Source organism: Astatotilapia calliptera, chromosome 13 (genome assembly GCF_964374335.1).
Source record: "Astatotilapia calliptera chromosome 13, fAstCal68.1, whole genome shotgun sequence".
Classification (NCBI taxonomy): Eukaryota; Metazoa; Chordata; class Actinopteri; order Cichliformes; family Cichlidae; genus Astatotilapia; species Astatotilapia calliptera.
Window position 1 is genome coordinate 19050163 of NC_137434.1, and position 11469 is coordinate 19061631.

The following is an 11469-nucleotide window of genomic DNA, read 5'->3' on the forward strand; positions in this document are numbered from 1 at the left end:
TGCAATGCTGCTTTCACTTGCATTTGGAAAAAGCTGTTGCATTCACTGGAACTGGAACTTCACAGCTTCGGTGAACAACTGCCTATCAGATTCGGGGTGGTCACGTCTGTACCACAGGATTACTACTAATAGGCTTATTACTGTGTATTTTTGTGCCGTTTCCAAGGTAGACTGAGATTTTTATCCACGAACATGAAGCGCAGTTCATTTATTATTTTTTATATTGCCCATTAAATAAATATATAGATCTTTTTAGTGTGCTCAATGACTGCACACACACGCTTTCACATTTTAAGACTAAATATAACGGACTTAGTATTTGCAACTGTATAACACTTTGTAGCAAAAGCAGAAGAATCACTAAATAGGAAAAAATAATCAGATTCCTTTACACTAGAGCTGAATTTCACAATATAGCAGTATCTTGCAATGTAACATGGCTACGATTAAATGTTGTGAAGTTGATTTAAATTGCAATATTTTATATAAATATAAAATTTATTTAAGATGTATTTAAAATTCTGGATGACATTAAGAATTGTTGCACGTAATTTATGCTCCTCACATTTCATAAAAGTCCCTGCTGTTCTGGGTGATGAGAGGAAGCAGGGCGGTCCCTCTGTCTATGCATGGGTGGAGCGCGCAGTGAGGAAATGTCAGAAGGAAGCTGAGAAACGGTCCCCGCGCCACTCGCATGAGGCTGCTCTCACCGGATGACCCGAACGATGAACTTTATCACCATGAACTCACCCAGAAACACCACACGGGTAGGTCTGCTAACTTTTTACAATAGCATTCGTCTTTTACGCGCACGTCTCCAAACTTGATGGGACGACAGGAGCTCCAGGCTGCTAAGCGTGCAGTTATTTTACCAGATTACGCGAGGCACGTTTAAGCTGCTCTTTGTTGCTTTATGAAGCTCCACGCAGGATGAAACGGAGCAGCGTGTGGTAAGCGACCGGCCTGTGAAGTGAGTGATGAGTGTGGAATAATATTTTTTTAGTCTGTTTCCCTTTTTTAGTCCCTCTCTATTTTGTTGCTAAGACAACAGAGGAGGTGACCGCTCGTAGGGCTATTAACCACGTCACTGTGTCAGCACGCAGCTATGTCAGCGTGGGAGAGTCGCTGTTTAGTATTTTCCCCCCAAAAACACCAGGAGATAATTGGATGTAGGGTGGTGCAGCAACAGTGGTGGAAACATCTTTCATTCATTCCTGTGCGTATGAATCATTTTAAAGTAGGTTTCGTTTGAACGCAGGATATTTCATGTTGCTCCTAAATCAGAATATTTGCAAAAAACAAAACAAATCATATGTATATACGGTTATGTCTTTGCTTCATCATTTATACGCTTCTGTTTCGTATCTATATTTAGATGCTTTGGCATTTCATCTCGTTTTTATAAAAACCTCTAAGTTGCCACAGACTGCAGATAAAAAAAATGAAGCCTGCGTGGTTAAACCTTGCATAAAGTCATGCCTTTGAAAAACTACACCCTTACTCCTCCACAGGAATTAGGAGGGTAAGTAGCAGCCAGGTACTGCTATTCAAATAGGCATTATTAGTGGATAGTCTGTCAAGTGTCACCACCTCTATAAAAGCGCAGGTTTGGCAGTTTGCTGGTCTGGAGTGTGTTAACAAAATGTCACAATCTGCCCAGCAGTGGACGTCCCAGCAAATTGAGGCCTCAGTTAGCATGTTAAATGTTTAAAATAAAAACGGAAAAATTATAGCTGGGTTTCCAGGAGAAAACCTTGTCTCTCTTAAAAGAATATGGCGGTATGGCTTTGCAAAGTTACATTTGAACAATATCCTTTGGACAGATGAGACCAAAGTGGAGCTGTTTGGATATAATGTATAGCACCACAGTGTGAGAAAACCAAACACAGCATATCAACACAAAAACCTTATACTAATCTTTCAAGCACGGTGGTGAAGTCGTGATGATTTGGGTTGTTTGGCAGCCACAGAACTCGTCTGTATACCAAAGTATTAAAATTAAATTTGAGGCCATCGGTCTGACAGCTCAAGCTCGAGCCAAACTTGGAGGTGCAATAGGACAATGATCCCAAGTACAGGAGCAAATCTGTAACAGAATTGCTGAAAAAGAAAACCTTAACCTGATCAAAACACCATGGTGGGAACTTTAGAGAGCTATGCACAAACAAATGCCCACAAGTGTCATTACATCACGTGCTGCTAAAGATGGTTCTACAAGCTACTGAGTCATAGGGTGTACTTAGTTTTTATAGGAGTGCATAGAGTCCTATGAAGAATTTGTCTTTCACATGATTTTACATGATGGAAATAACTGCTCATGACCTTTTAAATAAATTAAGCATAAACATAAACTGGGACAAGCTTCCTGTTGCCAGGATGACTAATAAAGGTGCCTAACTTCAGCTATGTCTGTAGAATTTCTTCTTAAATGCATGCGTGGCAGAGAAATATTTTTATGAAGCTGCATTGATCATCAGTGCAATTATATATTAAGTGCAGGTACTTTGTGAAATCTAATCGTTTATGAAATCTGCCCCTTTGCCATTTTTACCAACTTGAACTTGAACTAGAAATCTGAAATAAAGGGAATTAAAACCTTTCTTTTACCCTTCCTAAGTGTTAAGTGTGTGATTAAAAAAAAACACACTTAACACTGCTTTGATATTTTCACATGATGGTGTTTCATTGAAGAGTATGGGTACTTGATCCACCTCTGACAGTCTGTTCTTCTCTGACTTTCTGTAAACCCTCAGTTGCAAATACTTGAAAAGAGTCAGTCTCCAGTTATGTTTCTGTTATGTAGCAATCGCTACTCCAAAATGATTGAGAAGAGCTACGTCTCGAGGCTCTTGGCTTTCGCAGTGTTTGTTTGGGTGTGTGACAAAGTGGGTGAGAAGACCATTTGTCTACATTCTTAGTTAACATTCTTGTTTTGATTTAACCATATTTCACATGTAATCTGCAATAGGCAAACATCTACTATCCCGGGTTTGTTTATGTTCTGCACTTTTACAGATTATATAATATAACATCTTGGTTTAAATCAATTCATGCAAGTTTGTTAAGTTAACATGTTATTTATTTCAACTGTTAATTTGTATTGTTTGAACTTACCTTTACCTACCTGTCTTCCAGAAGCAAAAGGAGGAAATGTAGTTCTACTTCCTGCTTTATACCTTCTGGGTTCATCTGAGGTCACAGGAAGAGACCAAGGGCAGGAGGGGAAGAATTCTTATAATTTAATAAAGTTGATTTTAAAGGGTTTATAAAGAAATAGATTTAATGTTGTGATATGTATTGATTACACCAGAGTTTGTTGCCAGTCAAGAGGAGTAGTAGAGGATGAATATAATCATGTTCATCTCACCTACCTACTGAATGGAATAGTCCAGAGGAGAAAGTGTTTGATTAAGGGGACTATTTAAGCAGACGAACTCAGGTGTTTCAGAAGAAGGGTTCAGGTCAGTGTAGCTGTGTGCAGTTTGACCTTAATTTCCGTTGATTTAAGTTCAGTTATGTTTATTTGAATTGAGTTAATTATAGAGTTGAGTTTCTTATTTGTTTCTTTGTAAATATTCTTGGGCCACAGAATGGTGAATAAATCACTTGCTACACTGGACAGCATCAGTCTCCTGCACTTCTTTGACCGCTTAAGTCGAGTCCTACCACAGGGTGGTCTCATTAATGCAAGTCTTGGAAATCTTCCCAGTGAATAAGTCATGGGAAGTTTCCCCCGGCTCTTTGGCCTCACATACTTCATTACCGCTGTCTTTTTAAAATCTTGAGTCTTGCAGAGAACAGTTCATCATCTCATGATGTTACGGTGAGATCACGATGCATACTTCCCTGTTCTTGTTTCACTTGTGTGCTAGAGGAAACCTCATTTTTGGCACCTTTTATGACAAGATTTTATTCATGTCAGAGTTGACAGTTTCCGTTTTTCAGTCCGGCCAGCCAAGCACGGATGCTTCTTAATCTCCTACCCTTTAAACATCTGTAACACAATACTAAATAGTGAGTATAAGCATCACACAGGGGCAAACTTGAAGCTTAAGAAAGACATTTATGTAATATCCTTTTTCTCCTTGTATATTGCATGTTGGTTATTTGTTGAAATCTAGGAAAGTAGATATGAAGTCAATGGAAACTGTTTTCTGTATTGTTTTACACTGATGCTGAATTGCACAGTGTACAAACTTGGATTTTCTTTCTTTTAAGAAAGCAGTATTGTTTTGCTATATCTTCGATAAAAGGATATAAATGTCAACAGGCACAATGTGTGGTAACTAAATATGTTTATCGGAGGAGGGCAAAGTTATTCTCATGGGCTCGGTCTTCCTTCCTCCTGTGTTGCAAAGCCTGATACTGGACAAGTGCGTCACTCAGCGCACTTCTTCTATATTTAGAGGTACAGTCTGTGCTTCCCTTGGTGGGTGGAGAGCTTGATCAAAAATAACTGGATTTTGTATACAAATATGTCATGATTTTATACATCACCCCTACACCAGTGGTCCCCAACCTTTTTTGTGCCACGGTCCGGCCTTTAAGGTGTCACGGATAAATACAACAAAATAAAACCTGCACAGCTACCAAAAAAAGAACATTTATTCGTAATACACGGGAAAAGACCCAGTGAAACCAGGTTAATGATAAAAACAATAACAAAATGACGATGAAAACCTGAAAACCACAAATTTCACACTCGAGACTCAACTCTCGCAGCCTGGTACCAAACGATTCATGGACCGGTATCAGTCCGTGGCCCGGGGGTTGGGGACCACTGCCCTAAACCAGTGGTCCCCAACCTTTTTTGCGCCATGGACCGGTTTATGCCTGACAGTATTTTCACGAACCGGCCTTTAATACAACAAAATAAAACTAGTACCGGTACCGAAAAAAAGAAGATTTATTCATAACACACGTGAAAAGACCCAGGAAAACCGAGTTAACGATAAAAACGATAACAAAATAACGCTGAAAACCGATAAAAACCCTGAAAGCCATACATTTCACACCTGAGCCTCAACTCTCGCGGCCGGTACCAAACGATTAATGGTATCGGTATCGGTCCGAGGCCCGGAGGTTGGGGACCGCTGCCCTAAACCATTTGTATCTGCTCTGACTGTATTTATGTTTCTATTTCAGGATCTGCTTGAATGTGCACATTAGAAACGAGCTGAAGATGCAGGGGGCCATTGCACGGCTGTGCGTGGTGGTGGCTGCTGCCATATTAAACCATCCCTCGCTCTTTCCGCATGAAAACACCACACTCCCGGATCAGGATGAGGAGCTGATCGCTCGAATGCGGGAGCATGAGGCAAGACTGGAAATGGAGAAGGCCAAGTTGGAGAAAGAGCTTTCACAGATGGACTCAAAGCAGGAAGAGACCAGCTTGCAGGAAGGTTATAGTTGGTACTTCTGGAGCACGGTGTCTTTTATAATATTCTTCACCATCGAGATGTGCAGGGTGGATCTGGCTGATGGAGAAGTCCGGCAAGTTGAGGAGGAAGAGGTTTTTTCAGAGAGTGGTTCCATCAACCCCAGGATGATGGTACTGGATAAGGACATCCTGAGTAACTTCTGTGATAAATGCACCTACACTTCAGCACATGAAAACTGGAGGGTGAGGGAGTTTGTCGAGGGTTTTGCAGATGACTTGCTCGAGTCACTCAGGAGCGTGTGCAACAGGGACACAGACATGGAAGTCGGGGACTTTGTTGGCATTGGAAGCATGTTTGAGTCCTGGAAGTTTTGCAAACCGCTCACATGTGACCTCATCGTGCCTTTCTCACCTCCAGATCCGCACTCCTTTCAGTACCACCTGTGGTGCAGCTCCTCCAGTGACATACCTCCTGATATGCAGGGCAGTGGGAAGATAAAGGTGACCACACCTGGGGAGAATAGTGGGGGCTGTCTCTGTGGCTCTGCTAACCTCGGAGAGGACATGCTTTGTCTGCTGCATGGCAGAAATGACACACCCAAAGTCAGTCTCAGTCCTGATGAACTGCTGTGCTCCAGAGACACAAACTGCTTGGCGAAAGACCAAGTCATGAAGTGGTTTCAGATCTCTGTAACCAAAGCGTGGGGACGCATCTCTCACAAATATGACTTTGATGTTACCTTTCGCAGCCTGGATGCTGCCGGTGCGCTGAAGATCCGATTCCCGTCAGGAAAAATCATCGTAATGAACATCATTCCGGTGGTCCAGCTTGAGGATACAGATGCTTATTTTGTCTCGCACTTTCCATCGGATGTTGACAGCTTCCCAGACCCATACTGGCCCCTATCTGTTGCTGTCTACGAGAGGAATTTGCTGAAACATTTTTCTAAACGCCTACCAAAACATTCCTGTCATTTACACTGCCTCCAGATTGTTACTTTCTTACACAAAAAGCAATCAGGGCTAACTGGAAAAAGTGCCCTTACAAACTATCACTTAAAGACTGCTCTGTTGCACTTGTTGCTGAGTAAAAAGACCATCACGTGGAGCATTGAGAGTATGCAGCACAGGGTCCAGGACTTGCTCAGCTTTGTGCAGAGGAGCCTGCAGGAGAAAAGACTTAACCATGTCATGTTTGGCAACACTAAAGTGCCAGAAGAGGTCCAGGTTCCTGAGATGATTCGCAGAGCAGAGCCCATCAACCTGTTCAGGACACTGGTGCTGCAGAGGGAGCTTTATGCAGCAACAGTCAGGCATTTTCAGGAGATGCTGAGAAATGCACCTGTGCTCATACAGGAGTATACACCGTACTTATCAAACGGAGGTTTACATCACAGCCTGGATGAAAGTTTATAGGCACTCAGCAACTGAACTATTTTAGACACATATATCAGACATATCGTTCAGTGATACTATAAGTAATGTTACTAACAAAAGGTGCACGCGCATCAGCTGATTCAGCTCTTGCTGGTAACTAAATTTGTAGTGGTTTTGCCGTAGCTGCTACTTACAAAACCTTTTTAAATAAAATATGGTCTACTGCTAACACCGATGCTAAAGGAGGAACTGGAAAATTTAGTGGAGAAACCCAGAAATATTATTTACAATCTTATTGTAATAAATGTTTAGATTGAAATAAAAACAAAAAACAGCACAGTCGTGAAGAAACACGTGCCAACACGACTCAGTACCATTAAAAACAGCAGCATCACTGCTCCACCTAGTGGTTGCAGATTGTATCAACCAAAGTAAAGTAGTCACAAATAGAAGGCTGATATGTAGACTTGGTTTTATTGCAGCTGCTTTTTTTTAACATTTTCTTGAGAATACAGCTTACCGCTATCAGACGCTGAGGGAAAAACCTCAACATCTTAGTGGAGATGCCAGCAATATATACTAACTGTGACACTGGTATCCCTCGGCTCCTGGATGCTACATTTTAGCAGGAGATCTTAACATAAATACCTCTCATATTATACGGAGCCACACAGGAATCTTTAACAAAACAGTGCACTGTCTGCTTTGTATAACTGTGTTTTATGTATCATTGTTACTGTTGCAGATCCGATGGCAGCTATTAAGGATTGTTATTCTTTATGTATCTTTTATTGCTTGCTAGAGCTTATTTTCTGAATTTTGCTTGTTATATTTTTACTGTGTGTGTCTCTAGGTTATTAAATGAGACCATAAAAGGGAAACAATGTATTTTTTTTATGTGTCTTAAAGCACAAATAGAAAAATCAAATTTGCTGTCATTTCATTGACAGTATTTTTATTTTTTTATTGAAAAATCAGTCATAGTCACTAATGCAGTAACATTAAATGATGGCTGAAGGTTTTGTTCAGTACTCTAACTAATAACTTCCTACAGGCCATAGTCAAAGTCTGGGTTTCCATCAAGGAAGGTCTTGAAGAAGGCCTTGTGGGCGTCTGGGCTGAACATGAGGGCTTTGACAGCCGAGTCCTGCAACATGAGTTCTGTCCACTTCTTCAGCTCAGGTGTGCCATCCAAAAACCTAATAAGACAAAGGGTAGAGCCATTTAAATACAAGTAAATTTGAACACTCAATTTTTGTAATAGTTTCAGCAACTGAGTGAAAAGTAAATCCATTAGCTTCGGCACACGGTAATAAATATTCCGCTAAAGTCACTTTGTTACTCCGTTAAAGAGACAAACGAGAGGCATTTTTTCCAGGTGCAGAAGTGGATCAGTGAACTCGCCACAAAATCGGACATTTGACTGAGAGTGCACAATATCCTCAACACATTTCCATTTCTTTTTTAATTTTTGAGTCGGCTCAGGCTTTAAAACTAGTTGCACAGCTGGTGAATGACCTCTTTTTGGTTTCAAAGAGACATGAGGAATACATGAGCAGTGTTGCTAACTATGGACACAGTGCTTGCTGTGGCAATAAAACACAGCAAGCAATGCCCATTTGGCAGAGTTACACCTTTGTCTTTTAAAAAAAAACAAAAAAACTAGAGATGGACCGATCCGATATTACGTATCGGTCCGATACTGAACAACAGCAGCACGTTGAAGCTTAAGCTGTTGTTAGAATTTATTTAATATTACTTTCTACACCAGGATCTTTTTCTACGTAGCTGGTAACCGTGCAGGGGCGGATCTAGCAAAGTTTAGCCAGGGGGGCCGATAGGGCATGAACAGGGAAAAGGGGGCACAAAGACATACTTTTCTTTCTTATTCTCATTTAAAATGTCTAGCTTTTAATAAATAATTATCCGAATTTTACACCCAAATTTTTAATCTGATGAAAAATGTATAGAAGTCCATTACTGTATATAGTAACTATTAAGTCTAATATACCCTAGTAAGCTATAGTACTTTTTCCTTTGGGAAGGTACCATCTGTGCAGTCTGCAATTCTGTTGAAGAAAGATGCTGAATCTATTTAATTATTCTTGAAAAATAATTGAGTTCTGTGCATTTTTCCCCACATTGCATCAAATTAAAGTTGATTATGTCAATTAAGCATCATGGGGCGGGGGGTGGTTCCCTATTTTTTTTTTTTTTTGCTGGGAATTTGCAACCCTATTAGTTAGGTTGCTTACTCTTTAAAATACCAGAATAGGGAGGATGGAGTAGGTTTAAGTTTATTAGATTGATCAGTATTGCTGAACTATGAAATATTTTGGGTGCAGTATATTTTTTGCATACAGGTATAACAGAATAGCTTTAGTGTTTGTTTTTTTTGTAACTTGAATATGAACTTATACAAAAAGCAGCAAGATATTAAAAAACGTTTTTATTGATTAAAAAAAACACACTATATCGGATTCATATCGGTATTGGCAGATATCCAAATTTATGATATCAGTATCGGACATTAAAAAAAGTGGTATCGTGCCATCTCTACAAAAAACAAAAACGGCAACATTTGGAAAAGCTGGAGTAAAAAGATTAAGGTAAAATTTATCTCTGTTGACCACAATAGTGCAACTAGTGGCACAGGAAGAACAGACTCCACTAACTAAAGTGTAAAACATGTCGGTTTTAGAAAAGGATGCTTCTCTCGATTGTTCATTTCTAACTTTTGTAACATTTCTAGTAAATAATATACTTAGGCTCCCCACAGTTGACCTTTTTTTTTTCTTTTTTTTTTTTTTAATGTTTACAATTTTCTATAGGCTAAATATCTGTAAAGATTATTACTTACTGTTTGACCTGATACGCTTCTACCCTCTCAAACCACGGCCACATCATGTAGTCGATCATTGTTATAGAATCGCCACCAAAGAACTTGGTCTTCTTGTTAACGAGGTCCTAGAAATTGAATGTTACATTTATTAGAGTTGTAATTAACTGGAATAACCAGGCACTGACAGGAAAGATAAACTTATTCGTTTTAATAAAAACAACCTTTGATCAATGACTGTGATTCACAGGCACACACTCATTCACACACAGTGTATCACCTCATATGTTGGGTTAATGGATAAAGGAACCAGAGGCCTCAAAGGTGTGGCCTACCTCGTTTAACTTTGCAAACTTTTCTTTCAGTTCAGCTTCCAGTCCGGAGACATCCTCTCCCTTCTTTTTATCCATTGGGATCTTGTAGAAGTACGGTATCACCTGTAGGAAACAGTGACATTAATATTATTATTTGGTGGTGGTTAACAAAAAACAAAACGTTAAGGTTTATATGCAAGTCTTTGTGTGACCTACTTTGGAAAAGTGCTCCAGCATCATCTTTTGTTGAGCCTTAGCAAAGGGAGAGGAGGGAAGCAGCTTCTTTTCAGGGTAAACTTCATCCAGGTATTCACAGGTGATGGGTGACTCGTATATCACCTCACCAGCAGGTGTCTCAAGCGTTGGGACAAGACCAAGAGGATTCTTCTTAAGATACCAATCGGGTTTTTCTTTCAGGTGGACATTTATGGTTTCGTATCTGAAAACAAAAAAGCAGGTTATGTGTGCATGTTTAAGCACAGGTTGAATGACTGTGATGATTTTTCATTTCTACAGCAAACTAGAATAAAGAGTAGTCTTACTTGATTCCTTTGGCTTTGAGCACCAGTCTGGTCCTTTGGGCAAAAGGGCAGAACCTCATGCTGTAAACCCTGATGTAGTCTTCAGGGACTGGGCCAGGGGCAGCGCTACCTGAGGGATACAAAAATGTTTCTTCCATTAAAAGACTGGTCAGTAGGGAAACCTGAAGAGGGATTACGTAAAGACTTTTCTCCTGTTTAACTTACTAAAGTAAAAAAAAAAAAGAAAAAATCTATTTTGTACAGTAGTATAATTTTCAGAGTAATTTTATAGCTGACAGTTTGGGTTATGTTGTGCTTCCACATCAGCATTTTGTCTTCGTAGTATTTTTACACAACATCCCAAGCTTTTTGGAAACAGCATTAACTGACCTTTATTTTCAAACTTACAGTGAATTTAGCATTTCTATTTGATTACAGGGCAGCTGACTGTGGATTATGCACATTTATACATTTGTGCTTGTACTTCAACTGGATTTTTTTTTTTTTTTTCCTGACGTCTGCTTGTTTTCAGAGACGCCACAGTGAGTCGCTGTTTGTTCAGACAAATTGGTTCAGGCATAAAGAGTTTCGTTTATAAACGTTTATAAATCAATAATCACCTGGACCGTTTGGCGCTGCTTTCAAATCGGCACGAAGAGGTTTCATAGGACTAAAGCATGATTTTGTAAAAAACGAAGCTAAATCCTTACCACAGATCGAATCGGAGGGAGAAAACTATTGCATTTCACATCGATAAGCAGCCTTCAGTTAACAGAGTAATACTTTATTTCTTACCTTTAGCGAGACACTTTTCAGCAGACATGCTGGCGCTTGAAATAACGAATGATTTGAAACAGACTGTAAAAGACGGAGCTAAAGTTTATATTTTACGCTCTAGTTCCGCGGTGGGCGTGTCAAACTGAGTCGACACGCCCACCGTTGTCTCAGAAGGCTGGTAAAGACGTGTTTCTTTTCTTCTCTTCAAAGGAGCCGCCGTGGAAGTTTAAACTATGTTGCTCATACAGACAGTCATATGAC

At 39.9% G+C, this 11469-nt stretch overlaps 2 protein-coding genes across 4 annotated transcripts; one reads left to right on the forward strand and one right to left on the reverse strand.

Annotated features, from left to right (window-relative positions):
- Positions 1-627: 627 nt before the first annotated feature.
- On the forward strand, positions 628-7638 carry itprip (inositol 1,4,5-trisphosphate receptor interacting protein). Of its 2 annotated transcripts, none has more exons than XM_080287907.1 (2): positions 628-767; positions 5146-7638. In XM_080287907.1, exon 2 carries the CDS (start codon positions 5183-5185, stop codon positions 6794-6796), a length of 1614 nt encoding a protein of 537 aa, XP_080144033.1. In that variant the 5' UTR covers positions 628-767; positions 5146-5182; the 3' UTR covers positions 6797-7638. The 2 variants fall into 2 exon arrangements, with proteins under 2 accessions (XP_080144033.1, XP_080144032.1); XM_080287906.1 differs by lacking the exon at positions 628-767 and adding an exon at positions 839-950.
- Positions 7639-7680: 42 nt separating this feature from the next.
- Positions 7681-11383, reverse strand: LOC145419668 (glutathione S-transferase omega-1-like). 2 transcript variants are annotated; one of them, XM_080287909.1, is made up of 6 exons: positions 11227-11383; positions 10453-10561; positions 10127-10349; positions 9932-10033; positions 9626-9724; positions 7681-7956 (listed from the first exon to the last, which is right to left on the reverse strand). In XM_080287909.1, exons 1-6 carry the CDS (start codon positions 11252-11254, stop codon positions 7936-7938), a joined length of 582 nt encoding a protein of 193 aa, XP_080144035.1. In that variant the 5' UTR covers positions 11255-11383; the 3' UTR covers positions 7681-7935. The 2 variants fall into 2 exon arrangements, with proteins under 2 accessions (XP_080144035.1, XP_080144034.1); XM_080287908.1 differs by having other exon boundaries at positions 9618-9724.
- Between the last annotated feature and the right edge of the window lie 86 nt (positions 11384-11469).

Excerpts from the sequence above, each read along its gene's own strand:
- LOC145419668 (XM_080287908.1), bottom strand. The coding sequence starts at position 11,254 with ATGTCTGCTGAAAAGTGTCTCGCTAAAG. Across the intron at positions 10,034-10,126 it reads TGCTGGAGCACTTTTCCAAA|GTGATACCGTACTTCTACAA; the intron begins GTAGGTCACACA and ends TGTTTCCTACAG. Across the intron at positions 9,725-9,931 it reads AGTTTGCAAAGTTAAACGAG|GACCTCGTTAACAAGAAGAC; the intron begins GTAGGCCACACC and ends TTCAATTTCTAG.
- itprip (XM_080287906.1), top strand. The coding sequence starts at position 931 with ATGAAACGGAGCAGCGTGTG. Across the intron at positions 951-5,145 it reads ATGAAACGGAGCAGCGTGTG|GATCTGCTTGAATGTGCACA; the intron begins GTAAGCGACCGG and ends TTTCTATTTCAG.